This window comes from Gaeumannomyces tritici (assembly GCF_000145635.1).
Source record: "Gaeumannomyces tritici R3-111a-1 unplaced genomic scaffold supercont2.1, whole genome shotgun sequence".
In the NCBI taxonomy this organism is placed as follows: Eukaryota; Fungi; Ascomycota; class Sordariomycetes; order Magnaporthales; family Magnaporthaceae; genus Gaeumannomyces; species Gaeumannomyces tritici.
The window spans coordinates 4,015,282-4,042,206 of NW_008804545.1; the positions used below are offsets into that span (position 1 = coordinate 4,015,282).

Sequence of the window (26,925 nt, forward strand, 5' to 3'; positions counted from 1 at the left end):
AAAAAAANAAAAAAAAAAGGGGGCACAGGAACAGTTTACGGGCAGATATAGTGACAAATGGAAGGCAGTGAGTGAATAAGCAACATTCACTTTGGGCCTCAGTCAGATGGCGGGATCGTGCCGAATTTCTGCGGGTATCTCGTCGAAGCAGGTAAGAAATCGGTACGTAAAACGACGCCCTTCTGTTGACAGACCGCAGACTGGCAAAAAAGAGAGCCGCCCCGCCCATAGGTAGCATGTAGCATGCCCAGGGGCAGCGGCCGGGGGTTGGAGTCTCGGCCCCAGGTTTGGGGTGCTGCTCTCATGTCTGTGCCTCTCCGCCTCTTGTGTCCTCCTCGTGATGGCGAGGCATGGGCGCGAGGGCGCGATGCAGCTCCTGCTGACCGGCCACCCAGTCCACAGTCTCTCATCGCTTTCCCATCGCGCAGCTCTGCAGCTCTGCAGCTCTGGACTTACCATGGGGGGTGCTGTTTGTGGGGCGGGAGAGCGAGAGGAGAATCAACCAAGACCTTGTCGATCAGCGTTGCGATGTTCGGAGCCGGGAATACGACGGAACAATTCCGAGCTGCAAGAGCCATGCACGTACAGTGCGTGTGCATGGGGCATGCAAAAAATCTAGGCACAGAGACTAGAAGCTAGCCCAGAGAGCGCACATCCCGCACTGGCGCACATGTATCCATCCGTTTGCATCATCCCGAGAAAAAGGCGGCTGTAACCAAGGTTCTCGGGAGTGGTTGCGTCGAGCGGCGCTGCGTCCCATGGCTTGTTTTGCTTTTCTTCCCTGACTGTTCTTTGCAGATGGCTATGGCATGACATCCATATGGGATAACCCAGACGACAGCCGCCGCTGTCTGTGGGGTTTACGCGAACGATCCAGCCAGAGGACCATCGAGCCACGACCAGTCACATCATTTCACGCGACTGTGAAGGCGACCTCTTTGCCCGTGGACAAGGGTTGAGCACCCTGTTGTCTTAGCAGAAAAGCCTGGAACAGTTAAGCTCAGACAGAATAAACAAACGTTGTTGTTTATGTTTTGCTTGCATACCCTCTCCCATCCTGGCCGGCCAATGGAGTAATGAGTTGATTCGATAGCACAACCCCTTGTGACCAGAAGTTGCGCTCGAGCTTTATAACCATTTTGTATCATGTATTCATTGCTCCACGCATCGATGAATGGAAGCTCCCACGGGGAATTGACGCATTGCAAGTCGGAGGCTTCACCACCCCCGGCCACCGACCCCGGCCAGCGTCCCTGGCGCTAGATCAGAGTGCACGCTCTACCGAGACCGTTAGCCTGGATCCGAAATAGCTGCACATGCACGCTCGAGCCGGCATAGGTCGTGGAGAGGGTAGGTTGGCTCAGAGAGGCGGAGCGGCAGGGCTTGCCAGAAGCGGATTCGCGGCGACTCAAGCCGCTAGTGGGTAAGAGGTCTAGCGGGGTGGGGTTGGCAGCCGAGCTGGCGGCAGGGGGTGCTGCGCTGTCTCCTGGGCAACTTAATATCCGCGTAAACAAGGCCGATCCTGGTCAAGGGCCTGCATATCGCCTAACCCTCCACCAGCCCGGGGCTGTTTGATTGTTCATTGACCGCACGCCGCCGTTCGCCGTGCGTGCGGCATGCCCACCTGTCCTTGTCCTGTCTCTGCTGTTGCTACCTCTGCGTCACCTGCCGCCCACTGCTGCCCCAGCTTCTGCCCAGCAACCGCGGCATGGGTGTTCAACAGATTGCCATCTTGGGTGCCGCCTTGTCTCACTCGCCGTAAACACCGGCCTCACCACTACGTCGTCCATGACCTACCTCCATTTAAACTCTAGCCGCCCTGCGTTTCCCTCAAGCCGTCATTGACTTCTGCCCTCTCTTGCCCCTGCTGCAAATATCCTTACACATCCAGCACCTAATATACGCATCTGTTCCCCTTCACCTGCCTCGCTCACCTGGCAACCGCCCACGCAGAGCTGCGATCCGCTATATCGAGTGTCGTGACATCTCCCGCCATGCTCTCACGCGGAAAGTCCAAGGAGCGGGCGTCGACGCGGAAGGTCACGCCTCCGTCGCCCAGCTACATGTCAAACGATCAGTTCGGTGAGTGCCGCCGGACCTGCTTCCTTGTGCGCCACGACGAGCAACGCGGACATGGATCTGACAGCCTTCCGCCCCGTAGCTTCATACCTGGCCGATCTCAGGAATAACCGCATAAGCCGCCCCGGCGGCGCCAGACCACAGCCAAACCTTGGGCGCCGCGACTCTGGTCGGCCCTCCATGACCAGCAACCGGTCTTCTCTTGGTGGTGCCGTATCCCCCTCGGAGACCTCGTCAGTTATTCGCCCGCCAAAAAGCCAATCTCCAGTACCGCAGAGCCAGTCACCCGTACCAAAAAGCCGATCCCCAGCACCATACTCGGTCGGCAGGCCATCCCTTGCCGGCAGCATCTCCTCCCGATACTCTGGCATGAGCATAAGCACCAGGGGCCGAGACTACTACCCCGAGAAGCCGACCAGCCCGCCTTTGAAGCCTTCCGTGGTTGTTCCGAGTGCGACGTACATTGAGCGCGGCCAGAGGTGGATGGAGAAGGAAGAGGCCTTCTCGCTCAAACAGGCTATGGACGACATGAGTCTGCAGGAGCAGAACGAGGACGACAAGGGCAAGGATAAAGAGATGGACGAGGACGAGAAGCGCCTGCACGAGGCCGCCCTGACAGAGGCGGCCGAGCTCGTGTGGAAGCACGAGAACGGGGTCAAACCGCCCGAGCCTGGCGCGCCATACCGCTACAAGCCCCATATGCGCAAGAACAGCTACGCATATGCAAGAACTGCAAGCGCCGGACTCTATGGCGCCGACATCGAACCGACCGGCCTTGGTAGGAACATGGGCTCGCGGTCTGTCTCGGGAAGCTCTACCTCCAGTGCTGGCTCTGCCCACGGGCGTGCGTCACCACCCGTGGCCGCAAGCAACACCACGGTTGTCAGCGCCGGCAAGCGCGGTCGCTCAAGCCTCGACAGGTCACGGGAGAGCTCGATGGACTTGGATCGGTCCAAGGGCTACCGCGGGCTTGCTGCAGGCCCTAGGCCTATGGCAATCAAGCCGCCCTCGAGCCGCCGCCGAACTAGCCTTAAGAGGAATATCAGCGGCGAAGTCGAGCGTCCATTTTCTGGGGATCAGATATGGGAAGAGCCCGAGGGCTCGACGCCCGCCAAGAAGGCAGCGGCAGCGGCCTCGGAGACAGACGGCAGCGAGCCTCTGCAGAACAAGCCTAAGAATCCACTCAACCGCGTCTCGTTCATTCCCGAGGCTCCCGCCAAATCAAAGACCCCCGAGCCGACCCAGCAAGCACCTGAGCAAACGCCGCAATCCGCCGTATCCAGACTCCTCTCGAGGATCGAGATACACAGGAATCCGCCGTCCCAATCCCGCAACCCTCAGTACACCACAAACACGGGTTCCAGCTCCGACAACACCACTCCGCCGGCTCCCAAGGAGGAAGTGCCTAGGAAGAACGGCGTTGAGGTCAGGGGAGACGACATACGAGAAGCCACAAGCATGAAGCTCAAGGACCGCAGCCAGAAACTGCCGACCCCGTCCTTCGTCAGTAACACGCCCGGACGGCCCATCGTAAGCTTTGACGCAAATTGGAAGGCCCCCGACAAGGCGGCGACTGATGAGAAGCCAGACCCCAGAATGCGCAGCCCCTTCTTCCGCAACCGCGAGGCCAGCAAACCCCAAGGAGAGCAAGCGGCACCACAACAGCAAAGCCCGGCCGTCTCTGCTGTCCCAGCTGTGGCGGCTGATCTCCCGGCGCCACCGGCGCCAACACCGCGCCGTGAGCTCCCGACCCCACCACTTCAGATGAATGACTCTGGCGCTCGCCCGTCATCCTCCGTCCCCGGCGTCACCGTTTCTGAGTCTCCATCTCCATCTAGGCATCCTAGATTCGTGCCCTCGGCGGCCACACCTTCTCCGCCGGTGCCCTCGGTGTCAGCCTCCTCCGCTTCGGTTCCCTCTTTCTCGGTCTCGTCTCCGTCGATATCGGTCTCTGCGCCTTCCATATCTGTATCGGCGCCCTCTATCTCCGTCTCAGCGCCCTCAATATCTGTCTCGGGCCCCTCGGCCTCAATACCTGTCATCGTGACACCCAATGACCCGAGTGATGGCCCCAGCGTGCCAGTCATCGTCACGCCGGACGAGCCACCCTCTACCGCAACCCCGTCGGCCCGACCGCTCCCCACCCCGGTGAGGGGGCCTGTTGGTCAAGTGCGACAAGCCATGGCTCGCTCGCGAGGCCACTGGTCCCCAGCGCCAGCTCCTGTAGGAAGCCGCGCCACCGCGCGCTGCCACGAATGCAGACTGCCGATCGAAGGGCGCTTCGTGGCCCTGAGGGGCTCCAACGAGAGGTTCCACCCGCATTGCTTCTCGTGCTACACCTGCGGCACGTCCCTGGAGGCGCTCGAGATCAGCCCCGAGCCGGAGCCGGCCAGGGACGCTCGACTGAACCGCATCCGGAGGCGGGCGGCGGGCGAGCTGCTCGACGAGGCCCCCGGCCAGACCATGGCCGAGGACGGCGACGAGCGGCTGCGCTTCTTCTGCCATCTCGACTGGCACGAGCAGTTCGCGCCGCGGTGCAAGCACTGCACCACCCCAATTATCGGCGAGCACATTGTGGCGCTCGGGGGGCACTGGCACATTGGCCACTTCTTCTGCGCCGAGTGCGGCGACCCCTTCCAGCACGGCGCCACCCACATCGAGAAGGACGGCTACGCCTGGTGCGCCGGCTGCCAGGCCAAGCAGACGGAGCGCCGCGCCCCAAAGTGCCGCCGCTGCAAGGGCGCCGTCATCGGCCAGTACGTGCGCGCCCTCGGCGCTGAGTGGCACGACGAGTGCTTCCGCTGCGCCACGTGCGGCGGCGGCTTCGACGACGGCCAGGTCTTCCCTCGCGAGGCCGCCGACGGCCTCATCGAGATTCTCTGCACGCCCTGCCGGGCTCGCGAGCTCAAGGCTTGATCGGCACCGACATTCGGGCTGGCATGAAGATGTCTTGCTACGTCCAGCCCCTCTGTGCCGCGGTTTCTCTTCTTCCACTCCCACTTTTTTTTCTTGGACCCCCCTCCCTATTTTCCACTCCTTGATGCCTTTCCCGACCACGAACGACAATGACGACAAACAACAACAGCGTTCACTTTGTTTGCATCTGGTTGCATTTCACGTGATTCCTCTAGGTTTTCTAGAGACCTTCTTGTTTTTGGTGCTCTTTTTTTGCATTTGGGTTGCCTGGAGGCGGCAAACCTCAGCCTGCTGCTGCTTGTTTACAAAAACGCATTTAATAGAGAGAATTGATACGAGACTGCACCTCGGTATCTTGACTGTGTGACGCTTGAATGAGTAAGCATACGCCCTCCATGACGACCCTCAACGTATCGACCCGTCAGCCTCGTCACGCCACCACGGAAGCAAAGGTTGGGAGGCATGACGCTCAAATTATTTCCGCGAATCGTGCGTGTCTGCAAATGAGAGGTGGAGAGGTCAGGCGAGAAGCCGCGAACCGAAAAGGTTCGGGATGATGCGTCTGGATCTAGCACGACCGCTGTCATCACACAGCCCGCCGGTCTCGCGGGCTGGTGTATGCTTCCTCTTGCACACCCATTGCACAGACAGCCTCATGGTGCCCCGAAATGACGGGGGGGAAATAGCCGCCATGAAGAAAAAACAGACTGAAAGTTATCAGTGGCCAGGAAGAACAAGGAGACGGAAGGGGGAGCAGCCAACTAAGAAGGAGAAAAAAAAAAAAGAAGAAATTGACCAAATGGACTGTGTCGACGACCTGACCAAGCAGAACCTTTCCGTTTAAATGCGCCGCCAGTTTGCTCCCAACTGAAACCACAAAAGAAAGAAAGCCAACGGCGCCTGTTTTTGGACTGACTCCTCCAAAGCGATCCAGAACCGCCTCCGAATGCCCTTTGACGCCTCCATCCTGGGCCACGACCTGTTCGTGGATGGCGGCTCCCGACAGCCTTCCCTTGCCCCGCGCAGAGTGATGCTTGCCCTTGCACCGACCGGACCCGGAAAGAGTCCCAGGGCTGCGACCACATGAGAGCGCCCGCAGGATATGCATCTTTAGAATGACCCTCCGACCTGCTCCTGGTGCACCTCGAGGGTATCGCCATCTGCCATTTCGAGCTGTGTTAAGAAACCCCGGCCGTTAGTAAATATTCCTTGAACCATGTGCCGCATGTGATCGCTTGAGAACTTTGAGAAGCATGAATAGAGAGACATGCGACTCGACCAGGCCGAGTGGGGGAAACGACGAGGGCCATGGCAGAGCGGAGAATACAAAACGGGACAGAAGAATTCGCAAAGGTAGGGAGCCACGTACCGAATCGGGCGTGTCCGTCGGTTGCACGCGCTGGCCGTCGAACAGGAAGCGCACCGAGTTCATCGTCTTTCCTTGCCGCTCGCAGAAGGCGTTCATGAGCTTCTCGAGCTTGGTGCTCCTCTTGATCTTGAAGAAGACCTCGTTGTTGTTGTCCGTCACCTTGATGTTGAGGTGCTCGGCGGCTGGGGGTGCGGCCGGCTCGCCGCCGGGGGGCGGACTCCCTCCATTCTCGTTGTCCGACATTTTCTCTTGTCTTTCTTTTTCTTTTTTGCCTGGTGTCGGTCGGACGCCGGAGATGCGATGACGGTGGGCGGCTGTTGCTTGTGCGTGCGACGAGCGGCACGGATCGCGACGTTGCTTTCTTCGCTGAAGGGGAAAGGTCAGCGAATCGACGAGGAAGGCTGTGGCGGAGATAGGTAGACGGTAGGTAGTTTGTGGGCAGGTCGGGCGGCGCAGGGAAGTGAGAGGTAGGTGGCAGGCACAAGCGCGCGCGGTTGCAGCGCGGCCGGCGTGGGACTGGGCTGGGGGGTAGAGGGGTAGGATTCGTCGGCCAAGTCCCAAGTACCCCAGGTACCTGCCCGCCTGCCCAAGTAATCTCCGCCTCCACCTGAAGGGACGGGCATCAACGAGAACTTACCAGAACAAAAGGCGGAGTGTCTAGGAAGTCGTCTCGGCCCAGAGATGCCCGGGAAGAGGGTATCTATCAAGGATGGTATTAGAGGCTCGGCGCCCAGTGTCTGCTGTGTGATGTTTTCAAAGTTAGGTTGTCGTCTAGGCTGAATGCGGTGAGCTCATGGAAAGAGAGAAAAAAAAACGCCCAGCACCAAATGGTTGTCGGGTTAATCTTTGCGGTGAGGAGTGGGGCTCGCGACGGGTTCACGGGTTGTGCCTACTACAAAGCGTTTCTGCCTTGGCGCCTTCCTTTCTCAGCATGCAGTCGGGAGCCGTGCTGTGATGAAGCTTTTGGTTGTACAGGCCGCCATCAATTGTTTCTTCGGACTAGGCACAGGCACCACTTCGTAGAACCGCATGCTCTCCTCACCTACTATAAACCAGCCCCTACCTAGGCACGATTTTATTGGCAACAGGCCTCTCGTGGAGTCATGTCGTCCGGGTCACTTTCCGAAAATACTACTAGGTATGGCAGGTACACTCTAAGCTTTGAGATCACGACACGGGGGTACAAGTGTCACATGGCTGGTATCGATAGCATGTATAGACGACTGTGATAAACTGCGAGCTATCCCCTCGTCAGGTTCTTAGGAAGGCTTGCTGGCCTAGACGCCGCTACCATCTCAGCTCGCCCTTCTTGCCCTCGTCTCCTGTCGGCTTTTTCTCTGGTTTTGATTCGTCCTTGAAGCCCAAATTCTTGAAGTCGTCACGGGCCATGAGATTCCTTCAACACCCACCCCAAAGTGCCAGAGCCGCAAGGGAGCACAGTCAGTTTCCCTTAACCCCCTTCTCATCCCTTTACGGAGGGATTCGCTATATCTTACCGATCCATACGACATGCCAGGTAGGACTTGGCAATATCGCGGCACTGATTGTCGTTGACTCCCTTAACCCTTTTCATGCAGCTGAGATATGTTTCCATCACATGTTTGCACTCGCCTAGAGCAGCCATGCTAGGTGAGCAATGCAGGCCATATTTCTAGGAACAAGTCTTGAGGGAGTCGATCAAAAAGCAGACTTACCATCGTGGTCCAAGGGAAAGCTGCCTCGTTGCGGGCTAGTTTGACGTTAATGAGCACTGCGAAATCCTCACTCCCTCCATGATGCTAGGCACTCACGGTGTTGGCTTTTGCGTGAACTGGCCACCGCCGGGACCACCAAATGCGCTCATATCTGCAGTCGGCGGGAGGGTGTTCCACGCAGTCGCCTAGGTAGTACTGGATGCGCTGTTTGTTACCTGTCAGGGATTGAGTGCGGCTCCCCTTGACTGTCGTCTCAACACGCCTGGAGCCCCTGAATGGAGAGTGGGTGGCTGCCAGCGGGCAATCCAGGGCGAGCAAGGCGGTTGGTCAGTTTTTGATGGTGCCACGTGGGTGCCAATCACAAGCCTAATAGTGAAAATACCTCGAGCGATTGCAGGACCTAGGTGCTTTCTGTTTCACCCTTTTCTCCCACGTATCCACGCCTACCACCAATCCAAGGCAGAAGCACCATGTCTAGTGAGAGTGGCCCGAGGCTGAGTGGTCTGATGTTGGGCATCTACCTCGTTAGGTGCCGCTGGAGATGCTTGTCCACTAAATCATCGAATACGTGCTGGGTTCCAACACCAGGCCGTTTTGTGGTGGAGCCTACAAGGGTGAGGTCACATCACTGGGCGGGCATGCGCTACGATCGGGTATGTGCGCTCTATACCTAGGTTCTACGAATTAGAATTGTTAGTGCACTGGGATACTATGTAGGTAGCCCTTTGCAAGAACACATGCAGCCATGGGAAATAGGAAGAGGAATAAAATAAGAGGAGGAATGGGAACAGAATAAGGATACGGAAAGGAAAAGAATCTGGACTAGAGAAGGGATAAAATAAAAATAGGAAAAGGAAAAAGAAAGAAAAGCCGCATGGGACCTGTGGTTCAGGTCTCAAGACGCAAGCGCGAAGCTCCTGCTGCGTCTCGATTTTTAACGCCTGAGGCAGCAACAGCCCAATCGCGCATAATTCTTCATTTTGCATCCCAAAGGGAGGACGCGATGACAATCCACTCTCGGCAAGTCCAGAGACAAAAGCGTTCGTCTTATTTCATGCGCCACCCTCTGCTGTGACGCCGAGTCCTGGTCGTATTTTGGCTGCTTGCGCTGCTGTGGCCCAAGAAGCATGAACTGAGGTCTGGGCGGTTGTTCCTGCCTTGCTCAAATTTGGTGGTGCCCCTGTCGCTTTCCAGTCCTATTTTTTTCTCCTCACCTTCCCCTGCAATTTTTTGCCCTTGACGATACGCCGCCGTCGCCGCCCGAGCTTGTGCGGACCTTCCCTCCGGCGCCGACAAGTCGAGCCCCCAACGCACAACCTTTCACCCTCTGCTCGACTTACGCTGGCAAAAGGCACTGCTCCCTTTTGCCCCAGCACGTACGAATCGATTCAAATCCCGAGCCTAGAAGCAACCTCTAGCCCTCGCACCGAGCTCGGTACCTAGCCCACCATGGCCGCTCTGGGAGATGACTTGTTGTCGACTGTCAACAAGCTCCAGGACCTGGTGTTCAACACCATCGGAAACGACTCGCTCGATCTGCCCCAGATTGTATGTTGTCTCGGCTCCGCCCGTCCTCCCCCGTCTGTACCGTGGCGAGAGAACAGAACCCCGCCCGGCGCTAGTTTTTGCAAGGGGGGAAAAAAACACTCGCAAAAAAGCTTTACGTCTCTAACCGTGTTCGTTTCCTCCCGTCCCGCAGGTCGTTGTCGGTTCGCAATCGGCCGGAAAGTCGTCGGTGCTCGAGAACATCGTCGGTCGTGACTTTTTACCCCGCGGCAGCGGCATCGTCACCCGACGGCCACTGATCCTGCAGCTCATCAACGTCGAGGACGACGGCCCCGAGGAAGCCGACACAGGCTACCACCACCCCGACGCCGCCCGCCGCTCGGAATGGGCCGAGTTCCACCACATCCCCAACCGTCGGTTCAACGACTTTGGCGATGTCAAGCGCGAGATCGAGAACGAGACGTCGAGGATAGCTGGCACCAACAAGGGCATCAACCGCCAGCCCATCAACCTCAAAATCTACTCCCCCCACGTCCTGAACCTCACCCTGGTCGATCTTCCGGGACTGACAAAGGTGAGGGCTTCTCCCCATTGCCTTGCGGCTCCGTCTTGAAGGAGGAGATGGCTCGGGGGGAGTCAAATGCAGATGCTGTGAGACTGACGTGCGTGCCTTTTTCTGCTTGCAGGTTCCCATTGGTGATCAGCCCACAGACATCGAGAAGCAAACGAGGACCCTTATTTCCGAGTATATCGCCAAGCCCAACAGCATCATCCTCGCCGTCTCCCCCGCCAACGTTGATATTGTGAACTCCGAGGCCCTGAAGCTCGCCCGCCATGTCGACGGACTGGGCCGGAGAACTATCGGCGTCCTGACCAAAGTGGATCTTATGGACCATGGCACCAACGCCTTGGACATCCTCTCCGGGCGCGTCTACCCCCTGAAGCTGGGCTGGATCGGCGTTGTCAACCGGTCCCAGCAGGACATTCAGGGGAACAAGCCCATGCAGGATGCGCTCCAGGCCGAGGCCGAATTCTTCAGACACCACCCCGCCTACAGGAATATTGCGACGCGATGCGGCACCCAGTACCTGGCTAAAATCCTCAACTCGACCCTGATGTCCCATATCCGAGACCGCCTCCCTGATATCAAGGCGAGGCTGAACACTCTCATGGGCCAGACACAACAGGAGCTGGCGAGCTATGGGGACATGCACTTCCACGGCAAGGAGCACCGCGGATCGCTGATTCTGCAGCAGATGACCCGCTTCGCCACGTCCTTCATCTCGTCCATCGACGGCACTTCAACCGAGATCTCTACCAAGGAGCTCTGCGGCGGCGCCAGGATATACTACATCTTCAATTCCGTCTTTGGAAGCTCCCTCGAGTCCATAGACCCCACCTCAAACCTCACCGCCTTGGACATCCGCACTGCGATAAGAAACTCAACCGGACCCAGGCCGAGTCTTTTCGTTCCCGAGCTGGCCTTTGACCTACTCGTCAAGCCCCAGATCAAACTCCTCGAGATCCCCAGTCAGCGCTGCGTCGAGCTGGTGTATGAGGAGCTGATCAAGATCTGCCACACGTGCGGATCAACGGAACTCACGCGCTTCCCCAGACTGCAGACCAAACTTATCGAGGTGGTCTCGGATCTGTTGAGGGAACGCCTCGGCCCGGCCTCGACCTACGTCGAGTCGCTGATCTCGATCCAGCGCGCCTACATCAACACGAACCATCCCAACTTCCTCGGCGCCACCGCTGCCATGAGCAACGTGGTGAATGACAGGCAGGAGCGGGAGCGGATGAAGTTGATACAAGAGGAGCGGGAGAGGCGGGAGAAGCGCCGGATGAAGGAGCTTGGCAACGGCGTCGACGGACCTGCCGACGACGACGATAACGCCTCGGTCATTGGTGCCGCTGCCGCTGCGGGTGAGAAGACGACGGCCGCGATACTCCGGAAGCAAGCTGCAAAGTCCGGGGCCCGTAGCTTATCACCCGCGGTTCGAGAAAACGGCACCGCACTGTTACCGTCGAGCCTCAACGGCACGGCGCGCTCAGCATCTCCAGCGCGGTTTAACGCACAGGGTGCAGGCGGTGCCAAGGACTCCTTCCTCGGATACTTTTTCGGCAAAGACGGGCCTGGTGGTCTGCCTACCGGCGGCAGCCAGGGAAGCCGACACGCTCCCTCACCTTCCAGCTCGTCCTTCGGCCCGGGGGTCAGGAGGAACGATGACATGGGCCTGCGGTCGCCCATACAGACTTTCCGCGATAATGAAGAGTTTGCCCTGAAGCCAGGCGGGGGCGACTCTTTTGCTCAACCTTTTGTAAGTGCCGTGTTTTCCCTACATCTTCGCACGCGAACAAAGCATGCGGCGGTGGCTTGGGAGGATGGAGAAAGATGACTAACCTATTGCTTTGCAACGCGACAGGGTACCGGCGGAGATCCAGCGCTGACGGAGCGAGAGGCTATGGAGACGGAGCTCATCCGAGCTCTCATCTCATCATACTTCAATATTGTGCGCGAGTCCATCGCCGACCAGGTGCCCAAGGCCATCATGCACCTACTGGTCAACCACTGCAAAGACGTGGTACAGAACCGGCTGGTCAGCGAGCTCTACAAAGAATCCATGTTCGAAGAGCTGCTGTACGAGGACGACGGGGTCAAGGAGGAGCGCGAAAAGTGCGAGAAGTTGCTCCAGACGTACCGCGAAGCTTCCAAGATTATTGGAGAAGTGCTATAAGCAACATCAGCATTATGAGGCAGATGGGAGGACGACAAATAGACGCTATAGACATGGAACGAGGCAACAAAAAAGGCCAGGTGGCTAGGGGGAAGCGAGGCCGGCGCCGAAGTGATGGGAAAGGCTGTCATCCGGTCTGCCCGCTGCTCGCGCGTGCCCGACTTTGGGCGGGACACCTCAAAAGGGGAACAGACGTCGCTTTACGGCACCGCTCGGGGATCTGTCGTGCTTTCCGCGATTTTATTTGGTTAGGCGGGAGGCGCTTTGTGTATTTATTAAGTGCAGCTCTTCTCCTATTTCGGAGCCTGTAATCTGACTGTCTCGTCTTTTCTCGCGACTGTGTATGTGACGATATTGGGTTTCACGTTTTGACCCTGGCAACACTAGTACAAGAACCACGCAGCTCGTCGTGGCAAGCTGCGAGCGTTAAAATCGGCAATGCGGTAGATAATTCCTTTTCAGGAATGGGAATTAGAAAGTTTTATAGGAACCTTCATATAGGAAAGCTATATAGGAAATCCCACAACGGCAGTGACGATTTTACTCAACCTTGGGACCTATCAGACTACCATCTTTTTTTGTGCTGGCTGCGAGTAGCGCTTGCCCTGCCCATGATAAGATAATAACTCTCAGCCCTGCCCGGGGCTGAGATCAACAGGACGCGACCACTAGAAATATCCATATTTCCTCCAATGTGGATGAGATGCTAACAGTTCACACAGCTGAAGAGGACGGTGTACAAACATAGCCAAATATTAGATTAGATAGTTATCGTTCATCAACCAAACGACCCAACCGTAGTATCGCTCCAGTCATTCCCCTCCATCCTTATCATGTGACGAGGGCGTCCTTGCTATCTAAGCCAGACTCCGACCGTACCGGCCATTTTTAGTCATCGCGAGTAACAATACAAAGCTTGCCCCAGCAGGAATCATCCGAATGCGGTATTCAGCGATACCTCTCCGGGCGCGCAATGGGTCCCGGAGGTGGGTGTGCCGTTGCTGGGTAGTGTGGGTCATACTCCTCGTAGTATGCTGCATCTGCTCGTGACATTGGGCCTGGCTCTGCGGCTCTAGAAGTCACCGGCTCTCGGCCATCATAAGACGGCTGCGGCTGTCGAGACGGGTAGCGGGCCCTTTGTTCATATGGAGCATATGATACTTCACGTCGAGCGGGCCCGCTAGCGGAGTAGGGGCCGGCCTGATGAGAAGAATTGTAATATCCTTCGATCTCCGGTTGCCGCCGGACCGGACGCCTGATGTAGTACTCGCCCTGAGAGTCTCGAGCCTTCACAAGCTCGTACGCTTCGTACTCAACCTGCCGCGGCCTTGGTTCTTCGCCGAGGATTTCATAGTACTCGCGAGGAGGTGCCCTCCCGTAAATGACCTCTTCCAACGCAGGTGCCTGTCGCGCGCGGTATAGTGGCTCACCGTGGAGTGGCGGTGGTGGACTCCGCTCGCGATATTTGTCTGCTGGAGGGCCTTGGTCGACATATCTGACATAGACGGGCGATAGTGATCGACGGCGGCTCCCCTCGGCCCCAGCAGTGCTGTACCGGTGGCGGTAATTGTCCTGGGACGGTATCTGGCTCCCATGAGGATCTCGAGACATGGCTCGATGGCGATCGTCGCCATATCCTGGCCGCGGAGTGGGCTGTTGGCGCGAGTCTGCAGACGTCCTGTTGCGTTCTTGATCGAGATACAGCTCCAAGGCCGCCAGTGGGTCTGAGCCTTCACGGTCAGATGCGTTAGGTGGTTGATGGTCTGATGGGTGGTAGATGGGCGGCTGTGGCTGGTAAGCTGTTTTTAGGGGCGCCTGAATTCGAGACATTGACGGCAGGCTCTCTTCTTTTATCTGTCTTGGCGGAGGTCCGACTCTCGCCTGTGGAGCCTCCGTCATCGGCTCCATGTGTCTACCCGAGACTCGGACAGCGCCAGCCGGGCCGTTGCCGGGTTGTGTCACAGGAGGAACCGACGGCAGGCGAGCGGTCTGTGCACGATCGGCAGCCCACATGGCACGTATCTCCTCCTCTTGTCGCCGCTCCTGCTCTTCATCGTCTTTGAACTCGCGCTCGCTGAGCTCGTTGGTCCGTGTACGGGGGACCCTGTCGTCGAGTCCCTTGCGAGACATACTGGCGCCATTTTGCCCCTTCGCTCCTTGCTTCTTCTTTTTGTTCTTGCCGTTTTGTTCCTGTTGGCTAAGTTGCGGATAGTACCCTCCACTCTGTGCTTTGGGGAGCCCATTACCATGGCCATTTGTCGCATGTAACTGCATATTTTCTGTCGCCCCAGTACCCGGGCCGGCTGATCCGTAGAACCGTTCATGGTGGTCGGCCGACGTGGGGAGCTGTGAGTGAGTAGGGTACTCTGGTTTTGGTGGCCACTGTGTGTCGTCGGGGGCTTGGGAGGGTGCACCCTGATGCGGCGCGGGCTGGAAGAAGTGAGGAAGTGCCTCGCTGAGAAGTTGATACTTTTGACTATCGCCTCCCCCAGCAGCGGGCTTGCGGAAGCTCGACTGGCTAGAGAAGTCGGGGACAAGAATCATGCCTGAGGCCCAGTCGGGAACGGGCACGTACTGTCCCAAGTTCACTGCCGGCTCAACATGCCTGCTCTGAAAGTGATTTGCGAGCTGCGGCATGGAAAAAGACTTGCGATCCTGTTCCGTTGCGGGCGGGTTGACCAGGCCAGAGTGACACGCCTTACACATCAGGCCGTTGACGTTGCGAACGGGACGCATGTCCTTGTTGTTGGACAACCCGTCAATGAACATGGTGAGTGGGGGCGGCTCCGAGAATTTGCCGTAGAAGCGCTTCGCCATGTGATAGATTATGACCTGCAGCCGCGCACTCCCAGGAAGATCCTTCAAGTTTGCCGTGGAGCTCCACAGCTCCCGCGAAAGCTTTGCCATCTCCTCGAGCTGCGCGCGGTAGCGGTCAGGAAACGGAGCAGCCTGGCCGCCAGTGTGGGCATAGCTGGCGTTGCCCTGAAAAGAGCTATAATTGTAGCCGTATGCGCCAGACGGAGGCGGTGGCGGGCCTGCTTGAGCCGCGGGAGTGACAGGGCCTGGAACGGGAGCCCCATAGCTCGAAGGCGGGTACGAAGTGGCCGGAGCTGGAGGTGGTGGAAACTGCTGGTAAGGAGCCGGGGCGGCATGGTAGGGAGCTTGTCCATAGCCCGGCTGCGGTTGCGGGTAGCCACCTGGAGGTGGATATGTCTGTGGTGGAACGGCACCGAATTGCTCAGGGTATGGCTGAGAAGCCCCGTATGGAGCAGGGACAGGAGGGGCCTGGTATGGTGCCGGTGGCTGCGGGAGATATGGCTGAGGCGGCGCACCAGGGTACGAGCCGTACGGATATTGCGGATTGCCGTTCTCTTGGCGATAGATAGCGTGTCGGGCCTGGTGGTAGGCTTGCTTGACGGCCCGGGGATCGGGGCTAAATGGTGAGGCTTCAGGCCACTCGGCGCGCCAATGAACGACGACGTTTCCGGCACTCAGCGCGCTCGTGTGTTTGGCGGCGTAATGCTGCACAACACCCTCAAATCCGTAGTACTTGAAATTTCCCTGACATGCGCTGCAGAGAAACAGCTCCTTCCGCAAAGACTCGGTATGAGGCTTAATCTTGACATCAAAGATCCACTTCATGTTCTCCAGCGTCAGTTTTTGCGTGAAAGGTCCCTTGGGAGGATCCACGATGGGCTCTTTGCCGCTGGCTCGGGCGACATCTGCGTCTCTTGCCACGTCCGCGTAGAAGTGCTTTCGGACATAGAGGAGCACGTCGGCAGCGAAGTCTGCACATGTGTCCTTGGTGACCTTGTCGCCATCGTCCCAGTTCTTGCGGATCACCTCATCTGCATGGCGAGAGATACGGCCACGAAGGGGACCTTGGATCTCGTCCCAATCGTGATCTGAAGGCTCCTTTTCCTTGCTGGCATCCGAAGTCGTGTTCTGCTCCGCCATCTGCTCTTGGAGACTAGCTTGCAAAGCAGCCTCTTTCTCACGCTTCTCGGCATCTTGTCTCTGAGCTAGTAGTCGCGGCTTCAGAAGCTCCCAGGCATTGTCATCCAACGGCGTGATGAGTTGCGTGGCTGCCTGGAACGAAGGCATATGAAGCAGAAGACTTGGCCGCATTGGAGGGTCAAGAAGCATGGCCTTTCGTTCAATCTCGGCCTTTCGCGTAGCCTTTAGCTCCGCGACCTCTTCCCGGGTGCGTTCATGGCGAGCTGACATAGGAGCGCGCGGCGGCAGTGAGGGTACCCCGGTCACAACTGTGTCCCGGCGAATGGAGATTAGCTACGGGTGTGTTTTTCAGTGCCAAAGGATGCAGTGGAAAGCGGTACTTACAGTTGGAAGCCGAAACATGTGGTATTGTCACGTTGGAGCCATCACAGGAGAGCAAGGGCGGAGTTGCTTTGGCCGAAGTCGGGATCACCGATGCGAGGGACTTTGGATCATATCCAGGATAGAGCACACGCCTCATCCTGGTGATACCCCCCGAGATGGCGTACTTTTCCCATCTGGACGAGTCTTGCTGGTGTTCAGTCCCACGGACTTCTAGCCCCTTGAGCCATTCCTCTGTGGTGGCGACGCCCATCCCCTTGACGGACAGGAACTCCTGCTTCACACTCTCGACGCCAGGCCTCCAAAACACCTTCGTGAGTTGGGTGTCCTTGGGCAGTTGACCACGCTCGGCCAAGCTCGAGGTGAGCACATGAAGCTTGTCGGTCAGGAGCACAAAGGGGATTGCAGGCATCAACATCGAAGGTGTAGATGACGACAGCAGAAGATCGATCTCCTGTTGAGGATTGTCAGATAACGGCGGCGTGTGGTCTGGAAGAAGCGGGTCGAGACACAAACCTTGACGGACTTGCCGAGTAGACATGGCCCACAAAGACAAGCTGAAAAAGACCACACGATGGCGACTCCATCCATGCCAGGGCCATTGGCACAAGCCTCACCGGAAACCACATTAGCTGGGTTACCCGGTTTGCCACAGTCTTGACACGAGATGGAGCACGCCAGCTTCCACATGTCCAGCTCAGTCTTGGATTTGAGAGGAGTCGGCATGCAAGGCCAGTAGAGGCGTCTTGAAGCCTGCCAGATGGCATTTGGCTTCAAGATGGCAGCGCCGCCCGAGCAGGCGGGCCGCCGCTCGGGGACAGAGGACGGTCCAAGAGATGGGTCGAGATATGAGTGGAACGACTTGTTGACACTCATGAGATTCCCAAGGGATTTGGGAGGGCAGAAAGTGAATATGCAATGCCAAATCTCGGCAGGGAGAAGGGATCTGTCGCGTGGGACGTGACTCCTGTCGGCAGAGACAACAGCTCCCTCATCACCATTGAGCTTCACCTTTTTGGCCTGCTGCAAGCCAGCGCCAGCCTCTCCTTTCTGTGTTCCTGCGGCAGATGTGTCGTCATGGTGCTGGCCGCTCTGGGCTTTTCGTTTTCTCGAGATGGCGTCCCGGGTGTCGTGACGGGCTGCATGTGGGTTGGGCGCCGTCGCGGCATGGTCGGATCGAATTTGTCGAGAAGACGAACTGCGGTCGTGGTTGTTGTCGTGGCTTCCATCCTGGTCAGAGTCATCCGTCATAGCATCCGATGAGCTCTCGTCATCGGAGCTGCTCACGTCCGACCCATGGTCGTCCAGTGCTGCCGGACTAGTCGGGACTGGGGCAGCAGACTGTGATCCTTTCTGACTGAAAGGGGCATCCGCAGGGTCCGTTGAGTCCATGGAAAAGTCCATGGACGGATCCATCGAGGTGTCCATTGAGCCAGCCGAGTCCAGAGCTGTCTACCTACTGGCGAACAATTGGGAATATGGGGTAGGGAAACATGGAAAATTGGGCTGGGATCAGACGCCAGTTGGAGGCGGCGGCAACACTCGTCGCTCGCGGCTAGCAGTCAAGGCAGATGCCTGAGCAACACGAAGAAAAATGAAAGGGCAGGAAAAAACAGGGAGGGATTTGGGTGAAAGAGTAGACGCCGACGACTCGTTTGGCGAAATATTGTCGACGGGCCGAAAGTGAGGCAGAAGCGGCGCAGGGGAGATGCAATGAAGACCACCAAAAAAGAAGAAGCCGGGATGGGTTGGCACGAACCCACACAGCTTTTTCCTCTTGTCTGATTTCTTTGCTCTGCTACGGTGCCGGGCTTGAACACCGCGCCGGGTGGAGACTCATGGAGCGATTACATAATGAACACTGAGCGAATGGAACTGGACCAAAAAATGGGGCTCGGTCTGGTTGTGTTTTTCGCTGCGAACACTTGAGGCTGCAATTGGTACTGGCTAACTTGGGGCGTGCAAATAAGGGGTTCATATTGTTCTCATGCACGCAAATGTTGGAACACAAAAGCCGACAGGACTGAGTTGGTATGGAATTGTCGGGAGACATGCCCCCTAAAAACCAAGTCTAACTGCAAAAACGTCTTGGTTTTACTCAAAGCATCGTGTGTTGAAAGTCGTAAGTTGTTGCCTTGAAGAAACGATCTCCTGATGGGACTCCTCTTTATGCTCAAGTACCTACTCCCTAGTTGATATTTTTTTCGGCGGGCATGTCATAGCGGTACGTGTAGCTGCACGCTGGCATCCGGCTCGCCTGCAGCCAGACGGACGACTCGAAGAAGGCGCAGCAGGTGACGGGGCGAAGGCAAAGCAAAGGAGCGCAATAAAGAAAGAAACAGGCCAAGGATCATAAAGGACCGCTGCAAAAGTGAGCACCAACTGACCCCCCAACGTCGGTGGCCTATCAGCCCGCGAGTGAGCGTGGCCAGCCCAAGAAGCTCAAACAAACCTCGGCGCTTGCGTGCCAAGCCCAAACAAGCTTCCCGGGCTGGGCTGGGGAGCCCAAGCGAGCACAACTGAACAGAGAGGGAGGGGCCAGGGGGGCCGGTTGTTTCGTGGCGGGGAGGGCTGAATGCAGGGAGAGGGAAAGGTACGGCGGGACAGAGCCCCAACCGCGCATCCATTGGCTGTGGTGGACGCTGAGCCTCACTCACATAAACAAACGGGCGGATTCCCCGAAAGCAGCCTACCAGCCCAAGCGGTGGGGTGTGGCCCCTGGACCCTGTCATCCACCCCCACAGGCCGAACCTCGCGTTGAGGGCACACAGCCCGCGGACAAACGCCAGCCAACCACCGCGCGCGCAGGAGGGTGGCGCCCGCCCAAAGATTTCCACAAAGGGGCATGACAGAGATCCATCGGCTAAGAGAGAAGGACAAGCGCCCCGCGCTGCCTGCTGCTGCTGCGCCAGCAGACAGCGGCAAACAGTTCGGATCCTGGGCCGGACCCCCAAGCTAGACACGCATGCGGCGGGCGGGCTGTACATGGCGGCGGTGATCGCCAGCAATCCCATTCAGGGGCAGCATGTGAGGTGCTTTGGCGCGGAGGCCTGGCCACGGCAGGGCCAAGGTACAAGAACCCAGCTTGACTCCCGCCCAACATGTTGTGAATACCATCGTTCCATTCACGTCACTGCCTGTCCTGTCCTCGGGCCACATCACCTTTCTTTCATGGAACAATAATATCCAGTAATTTCTCCCATTCATCTGCCCGTCCGCCCCCAAGCACTCGTTGGCCTCGACAAAGACTAGACGCCAACGTCCAGTGAAAGAAGGACTCAAAGAACCAACAACCCATTACACAAAGCTATTTATTCCCACGATCCCCTCGCTCTCCGGCTTGCTCTCGCCACCTTGGCTTGCTTCTTCTCTACAACATTCATTTCACACCTTCGCTTCCTAGAAATCCATAAGGTCCGGAAAACCCTCAGCTAGAACTAGCACCACCCACACCCACCAGACCTCGGCACCATCTCATCATGATTGCATCCGCCATCCTCGCGGCCTCGGTCTTGGCCGGGCTCGCCTCCGCCGCCCCGACCGCAGCGCTGTGGCCGCGTGCCGACGGCTCGACGCCGCCGGCAGGATACACGGGCCCGAAGGCCGCCGACCTCATCGAGGGCACGATGCCGGATTCCAAGACGTGCGACCTGGCCAAATTCCCACAGTGCACGACCGCCGCCGATGCGGCGCCCTACTTCATCGAGGCCATGTCCACATACAAGATCTACGACTGTGAGTAACCTGCACATGTCCCGACACCGGCCCCCAAACTCACGTATCCATGCTGACTAACATCCGAACTTCTCTGTAGACTGGGAGATCGCCGCCGTCGTCTCCCTGACTGCCATGGAGTCCGCGTCGCTTAAGTACAAGCAGCCCGCCTCCCCGTCCAGCGACAAGGGCAAGGGCACCTCCAACATGCAAAGCGGTGCTGTATGTAGAGTCGTTTCCCTGGAACCACTGTTTCTCGAGACAAGAAAAAAAAAACATAGACTAACGCTCATCCTCCACAACACAGTTCAACCTCAAGTTCGCCAAGAGCATCCCCGAGCTGGCCTCGCGGGTGAGCGAGATCACGGGCGGCAGCGAGACGCCGACCGACGCGCAAAAGTCCGAGGTCCTCAAGCTGGTGCAGGCCAACGACTACAACTTCCGCTCGGGCGCCTGGTTCCTGGCCACCGAGTGCTCGGCCGACATCCGCCAGGGCCTCGTCGCCGGCACCAAGCAGGGCTGGCTCAACTACGTCACCACATGCGTCGGCGTCCCCAAGGGCACCGACGAGGCCAGCGTGCGGGAGTGGACCAAACGCGAGCAGTACTGGACCGACGCCATGACCGCCTTCGGCCTCAAGTACACTAGCTAAAATGGCCGTGGTGCCTCGCAACCGGCTCGGCTTAATGAAACCATGACTATTTTCTTTCACAGCGACTCCAGTGTACTCAACATCTGCTTGTGTATATTTTCTCTTCTTGTTGATACCTAGTTACATGGCTTGTATTCATGTTCTGAACCAAAATGAACAGAAATGACTGTCAGGAAATCTGGCAATCTGACCCCAATGCATCAAGCCCGACAGGCTTTGACTCGGGACATGCAAAGTCGCGTAAGGTGATTTTGGACGCAAACAACATTGAAAATGGACGAAGCAACAACGTCGACAAGCTGAATAAATAGACATGGCGCCACCAATGCTTCAGAACCGCTCGAGAAAAAAAGCGTGCTTGTTTATTCGACATGTGTGCAACATTCGTCTGAAACCGTTTCCTTTCCAGGCCATCCATCTCTCCTATTGCATTTGCTTGCGAAGCACTAGTCCTACGATTCTCACTTTTGAACGTCTCCTATTTCGGGATCTCAATTGTTCACCTCCACATAGTTGGCAGGGAACAAACCACTCTTGCCCTTAAAGTGGCCAAACCACCAATCTTCGTCAGGGAACTCCAAGTCGGTGATTTGCGCGCCTTCGGGGAAGCCAAGCTCTGATGCCAACCAAAGTTGCTGTCAGCAAGAATACAGATCAAGCATAGTGGGATAGTGCCGGGGTCAGATATTGGGGGGACGCACCATTGTCTTCCGCGGCTTCGTAGTCGTACAAAGCAGTGGCCGTTGGGCCTGCCGCCGCAGCCGCGGGAGCGGGGGCCTGGGCGGCTGGAACAGGAGTAGGAGCCTGTTGCGCGACTGCCCTGGCCGGCTCTGCTGCGGGAACCGGCGGCGGGGCGTCTTCCTGGTCCTCGAGGAGCTCCACGTAGTTACTGGGAAAGAGACCACTCTCGCCCCTCGCGTTGGTGCCCATCCACCAGTCATCATCCACCATCTCAATGTTGGTGACGTACTCGCCCTCCCTGAGCTCGAGCTCGTTGTCCTCGGCCTTTTCGTAGTCGTATTGGATAAGGGCACGCTTGCCGCCTCCGGGCGCCGCTTGCCCTGCAGCAAGCTGCTCATGACTAAACTGCTCTTCCGCAACCGCCGTGGCCGCCGCCCTCGCGTGGTCAACGCGGTCGTCCTGAAGCTCCTCCTCCTTGGGCAGGGAGCGCTCAATCTCGCGAACTGGGATAGCCGGTTCCGGGGCGGGCCGCTCGATCTCGGGCTCCGGTACACGGGGAACAGGAATGGCAACACGCGGCGGGGAGGGGGACCTGGGTGGAGGTTGTTGCTCCTCCGCCACGTCCTCCTCCTCCTGTTGCTCGGCCGCCGGCGGACGGGTTGGAAGTCCCGGGAGAGCAAACCCGCCAGATGGGACAGACGGACGAGTTGACATGTTCGGCGGCGGCGGTGCAGGCTCATCATTCAGGCTTCGGTTCCCACCAGTCGGGACCTTCGGCACAGCAGGGGCAGCAGCTTCCATAACAGGCGCCTCCTTGAATCGATCCCGAAGCGCCGAGATACCGCCGCCGGACTGAGACGGCTCTTGCTCTAGCTCGCGCTGTTGCTGGTTGTCTTCGCCAGTCTTCTGCTCAACGACAGCAGCATTTCCGCGTCCAAAGTTGGTGGTTTGCACTGTACCCCAGCTCTTGCCCTGGTATCCGCTCTTCCACCCCTCGCCGCCGCCGCTCTTCTGAGCGGCAATGGAAGAGGCAGCAGGTGTGGCACCGGTTGCGTTGGGGCTAATGATTCCTTGCTTCGCCTTCTTCTCGGCCCATAGCTGAGCCGGGGTCTTGCCGCCTTGGTCGGCAAACGTACGACTGGCAGCACCGACCGGGGGCGATGCAGGAGTGGCTGGGGAGGCTAGCCCGAGCGAGCCAGGCATGGGGGCCTTTGTGCCCGTAAAGGAGGAGGCACCAGCAAACTTGTTGGCAACTTTGGGCTTAGGCAGGGATACCAATCTCTCGGACTGGGGGGCGGCGGTGAAGGCGGCGGTGCGCTCGGAGAGGTTCTTGGGCTTCTCATCCGCATCTTCCGCAGCGGGTTTCTGAGCCCTGGCGCGGATGGCTGCGATATCCACCTTACCAACGGGCTCATAGGCTCCTTTCACCGTTGCGGGTCGGTCGTCATGCTGATTCTTGGCTGCGGCTCTGATGGCCCCAATGTCGACCTTCCCGATTGGCTGGTAGGCACCCCTGACCACGTCGGGGCGATCTTCTTGGGCGGCGGCGCCACCGCCATTGAAGCGAGACGGTTCTTGCTTCTGCTGCACGAGTTCCGCCATGTTGACCTTGGTAGGCTTGTAGGCAGACTCGACCTTCTGAATCTCGGACCGGCTGACTGGGGGCGCATCGGCACCCCATCCGTCCGCGTCTACATTATCATCCCTCCTCTGGCGGGCAGCGACGAGAGGGTTGAAAGCTCCGGAGCCACCGGAGGCCGTGGGGGTGAAGACGGGCTTCTTGGCGACAGGTGGGGCAGCAGAGGGGGCCGGGGCGGAGCTGCCGGCGCTGTACTTGGCGCCAGAGGCGTCGGCCACCTTCTTCATGATGGAATCGGGAGCCAGGTCGGCGTCGGAGCGGGCGGTTATCTGGACGTGGTATCCGTGCAGGAGCTTTGAAACAGCGGCCAGATGGCTGGTGAAATAACCCTTGGTCCGCTCAGGAACGCCGCCGCCGCACCATGCTATCAGGACGTTCTTGGGCAGCCCCGAGTTGGGGTCCTTGACCTTGACAAAGGCAAACTGGATGCGGCCCTCGTTGAAGTCCTCGATGAGATCCTCGATCTCTCCATCTGTGTGGTAGGGCCAGATGAGGCAGCTGTCAGCAGTGTCCTACGCAAGCGAACCAACCCCCAACGAGGCACCACATGGGCCACTCACCGCCGGTGCCTTCAACCTTGAGCACACTCTCCTTGGAGCCGTTGTCCTGGAAAGCGTTCACGAGCGGCGCCTGCACCGAAAAGAGAGCCCATTGGGCGTGTGTCGGCGAGCTTGAGGACGGCGCGGGCCCATTGACGACGCCGCTGTAGCTGCTTTTAATCGAGGGCCCATTGACGGAGAGATTTAATGACGACATTGTGGGTGGTGGGGCCTGGCTGCTGCCCGGGCTATTCGCGCTGGCTGTATTCGTGATGGAGAAAGGAGGGAGCTGCCTCTGGCAGAAGAAACGATGGACCTTTGCGTCGCGTCCCCGAGTCTATCGAGCGCGGAGGACGAGGAGGTGAACGGGGAGAAGATTGTGCGAGAAGAAGCACAAACAAAAGATGCACCAGTTCTAGTCCAAGTTGGAGCCTGAGCTGGCCACGTTGGTTGGCGAGCTGGATGAGCTGTGGCACCCGATTCCACAAGCGGGGCAGGGGTAAGCAGCCCCAATACGTAATTCGGGGGGCTTGGAAGTTGGACTCCCCAGGCGCTAGCAAGCCAGGCACCCGCGCCGCCAACTCCACCGAGCTGGGTGTCACCCATGTCGCGCAACAATGGACGTCGAGCACCACATATTTTCTTGATTCGTCCGAATCAACCTCACGGATTGGCCTCTAGGTAGAGTTCCCAAGAGCAAGACTGAAGGGAGCTATCACTATTACGTGGACAGGGACCCGAGAAACTGGGCATTGATTCGACCATTTGGCTACAGCAGCAGTCTCAGGGTAGATTTTTGTGTGTAGGAATTAACACAGGAGGCAAAGAAGCATTGAGAGATTCAAATGTCCCTACGGTGAGAGAGCGTACGAGGCTTGAAGGAAGCCACAGGTCAAATGGCAGACGCGGATCACTGCGCCGTACATCGAACCCCGAGAGATGACCAGGGTGGGCGGAAAGAGCGTGAGGTGAGGAAGCAAGTGACAAGGCAGGAAAAGGAGAAGGACAAACAGAAGAAATCAAATTAATATAGCTTTCCTCAGAAAAATAGCAGGAGTAGGAAATAGGTAGCCCACGGAGGGAGGTGTTGAGCTCGCGCGCTTCAGTAAAGCGCAGGGTGAAAAAAGAAGATATACAGGATCCGGCAGGCAGTTTTTCTCTCTTTTTTTCAGTTCAATTTTCCCAGCCAGCGAGACTTGACGCTGGCCCAGCTCCCATCTAGAGCAACAGACGACAAGTGAAGTGAGGGTATAAGCTAGGACCCCAATCAAACTAAGTTCGTGCGTCTACGACTTAATCCTGTGTCTGACCGCCCACGCAAAGCCACCGCCTTTTCGCCGTCCAGGTGCGGAACTACCCTTGCCGCTGCCTCGGGGCGCCAAATTCGGCATGACGCGTTGGCGGTGATGCCCAAGAGCTTGTGTGGGCGCTGGTCGATTGCTGGGTTTGAACCGTCGCTGGCGTCCGGCCTTGGGAAGCTCCTTTAGCAGCACTCGAGACAGCACTCGCAGCAGTCTCCTATACAGTCGCAGCAGACGCAGCATGCACAGCAGGCAAGAATACCGCCCAGGAAACCCTTCTTGGCGCCGCCATCCTTCTGCGGAGGAGGTGCCTGTTGCTGGGGAGGGTACTGCATCGGCGGCTGCTGGGGAGGGTAGTAGCCACCCTGGGGCGGCGGCGGCGTTCCGTAAGACTACGGAATGTGAATTCAGACGTTAGCGATAACTGTCGGGTTTCTGATTTCAAGGGCTGGCGCGAAGAGACGCGACAGGAAAGAAGGAAAAATCAATTGCGACAAATTGCAGAGCACATCGCGTCGCATCACATACCTGCTGGGGGTACGAAGGGTAGCCCTGAGGAGGCGGCGGGCTGCCGTAGCCCTGCGGCGGCGGAGGGCCGTTCTGGTAGAATTGCTGGGCCGACATTATTATTACTGGTTGCTGTGTTGTTGTTTTTGACTGTTGTATTTGGTATGGGTCTCGGGTTCTCTGAAGCCGGAAAGCAGATTGTCGCGCTCGATGTGTAGGATTTCTGCGGACTGGATGTGGTGCGTCGCGACTCGGCTGGCGTGGGGGAGGAAAGGAGAGAAGTGATTATGGATGAAGAAAGAGGAAAAGGGGGAGGAGGTGAAGATGGAAGGCGAGAGTGTTTGAGAAATTTGCGGTCGTAATATCTGGAATTCAGGTCAGCAACACCAAACCCCCAACCAGTGAGGTGGAGACATGCACTACAGACTACGGGATCAGAGAAAGTTCGGTTTGGGCAGTGGCGCTGAGCCCAAATTGCCAGTGGGCATGCCGCGAATGCGGTCTAGAGGCAAGCAAAGGCGGCCTGGCGTACCTGCAGCTCTACTCGGCGCCCCCGGGATTACACATGTGCCTCCTATTCCCAACGAGGACGGGGCTGGGCTGTGCTATGCACGCGCTGTGCTGCCAACGCGGCCCCTAAAATGAGCAACGCGCGGACGAAGCCCGGGAGGGCGCCACTCAAGGGGGCGGCCCACGTTTCTAGACTCGGCCGATTTTCTGGGCCGACTGTCTGGACCCTCTTTCTTCGCGTCGCAACCACTGTGGCTCGGCGCGTTGTGCGGTGCACAGCCATTGGGGCTCTTCCTCCTTCCCATTTGGGCCCTTCCCACCAGGATGGCATTGAATTTACCGATTTGCCATCTGGGTGGGATTGAACTCACTGCCGAAGCCGGCCGATTGCCCGCTGGCAGACCACAAATCGAGGCGCAAACTACCATGACATTTGAGAGACAGCTACCATGTGAGCATTTTGACTTGATTGTATCAACCCCGGACGATGGCGCCTGTCTCGAAATCGCAGCACAGCGCAGACCAGGCCGCCCGCCGACAACGTAGGTTGGATATCTTGCATGCCCAACAGCCAGGAGGTTTCAAGTTGGTTACATGGCTTCCATATTTCGCCGCACAGTATACCGACAGACCGGTATCAGAAATTTGAGGTGTGACTTGCCCGTGTCTGGGGCGGGTGCAATCACAAAATGGCGCAATTAGTACACTGCGCGCTCCAATGACGGGATGGATGAGCTGCTCC

The 26,925-nt window shown here is 57.9% G+C and overlaps 8 protein-coding genes across 8 annotated transcripts; 3 read left to right on the forward strand and 5 right to left on the reverse strand.

Moving 5' to 3' along the window:
- Positions 1-1,994: 1,994 nt before the first annotated feature.
- On the forward strand, positions 1,995-5,427 carry GGTG_01253 (paxillin; the record flags this gene model as incomplete). Its single annotated transcript, XM_009219014.1, has 2 exons — positions 1,995-2,082; positions 2,162-5,427. 2 exons carry the CDS (start codon positions 1,995-1,997, stop codon positions 4,993-4,995), a joined length of 2,922 nt encoding a protein of 973 aa, XP_009217278.1. The 3' UTR covers positions 4,996-5,427.
- A 678-nt stretch (positions 5,428-6,105) lies between these two features.
- GGTG_01254 (hypothetical protein) lies at positions 6,106-6,607 on the reverse strand (the record flags this gene model as incomplete). Its single annotated transcript, XM_009219015.1, has 2 exons — positions 6,106-6,168; positions 6,365-6,607. The coding sequence occupies 2 exons, from the start codon at positions 6,605-6,607 to the stop codon at positions 6,106-6,108; spliced, it is 306 nt and encodes a 101-aa protein (XP_009217279.1).
- Positions 6,608-7,506: 899 nt separating this feature from the next.
- On the reverse strand, positions 7,507-8,602 carry GGTG_01255 (cytochrome c oxidase assembly protein COX19). The gene is made up of 4 exons (XM_009219016.1): positions 8,441-8,602; positions 8,059-8,348; positions 7,861-7,975; positions 7,507-7,760 (listed from the first exon to the last, which is right to left on the reverse strand). The coding sequence occupies exons 3-4, from the start codon at positions 7,956-7,958 to the stop codon at positions 7,652-7,654; spliced, it is 207 nt and encodes a 68-aa protein (XP_009217280.1). The 5' UTR covers positions 7,959-7,975; positions 8,059-8,348; positions 8,441-8,602; the 3' UTR covers positions 7,507-7,651.
- A 411-nt stretch (positions 8,603-9,013) lies between these two features.
- Positions 9,014-12,639, forward strand: GGTG_01256 (dynamin-A). The gene is made up of 4 exons (XM_009219017.1): positions 9,014-9,606; positions 9,758-10,138; positions 10,251-11,885; positions 11,991-12,639. Exons 1-4 carry the CDS (start codon positions 9,508-9,510, stop codon positions 12,300-12,302), a joined length of 2,427 nt encoding a protein of 808 aa, XP_009217281.1. The 5' UTR covers positions 9,014-9,507; the 3' UTR covers positions 12,303-12,639.
- A 430-nt stretch (positions 12,640-13,069) lies between these two features.
- On the reverse strand, positions 13,070-18,415 carry GGTG_01257 (hypothetical protein). The gene is made up of 3 exons (XM_009219018.1): positions 17,157-18,415; positions 16,644-17,094; positions 13,070-16,567 (listed from the first exon to the last, which is right to left on the reverse strand). The coding sequence occupies exons 1-3, from the start codon at positions 18,066-18,068 to the stop codon at positions 13,251-13,253; spliced, it is 4,680 nt and encodes a 1,559-aa protein (XP_009217282.1). The 5' UTR covers positions 18,069-18,415; the 3' UTR covers positions 13,070-13,250.
- Positions 18,416-19,484: 1,069 nt separating this feature from the next.
- GGTG_01258 (hypothetical protein) lies at positions 19,485-21,349 on the forward strand. The gene is made up of 3 exons (XM_009219019.1): positions 19,485-20,375; positions 20,455-20,576; positions 20,662-21,349. The coding sequence occupies exons 1-3, from the start codon at positions 20,120-20,122 to the stop codon at positions 21,004-21,006; spliced, it is 723 nt and encodes a 240-aa protein (XP_009217283.1). The 5' UTR covers positions 19,485-20,119; the 3' UTR covers positions 21,007-21,349.
- On the reverse strand, positions 21,078-24,319 carry GGTG_01259 (amylase-binding protein AbpA). Its single transcript, XM_009219020.1, has 3 exons — positions 23,887-24,319; positions 21,708-23,798; positions 21,078-21,622 (listed from the first exon to the last, which is right to left on the reverse strand). The coding sequence occupies exons 1-3, from the start codon at positions 24,080-24,082 to the stop codon at positions 21,498-21,500; spliced, it is 2,412 nt and encodes an 803-aa protein (XP_009217284.1). The 5' UTR covers positions 24,083-24,319; the 3' UTR covers positions 21,078-21,497.
- A 176-nt stretch (positions 24,320-24,495) lies between these two features.
- On the reverse strand, positions 24,496-26,303 carry GGTG_01260 (hypothetical protein). Its single transcript, XM_009219021.1, has 2 exons — positions 25,695-26,303; positions 24,496-25,558 (listed from the first exon to the last, which is right to left on the reverse strand). Exons 1-2 carry the CDS (start codon positions 25,788-25,790, stop codon positions 25,349-25,351), a joined length of 306 nt encoding a protein of 101 aa, XP_009217285.1. The 5' UTR covers positions 25,791-26,303; the 3' UTR covers positions 24,496-25,348.
- Positions 26,304-26,925: the final 622 nt, after the last annotated feature.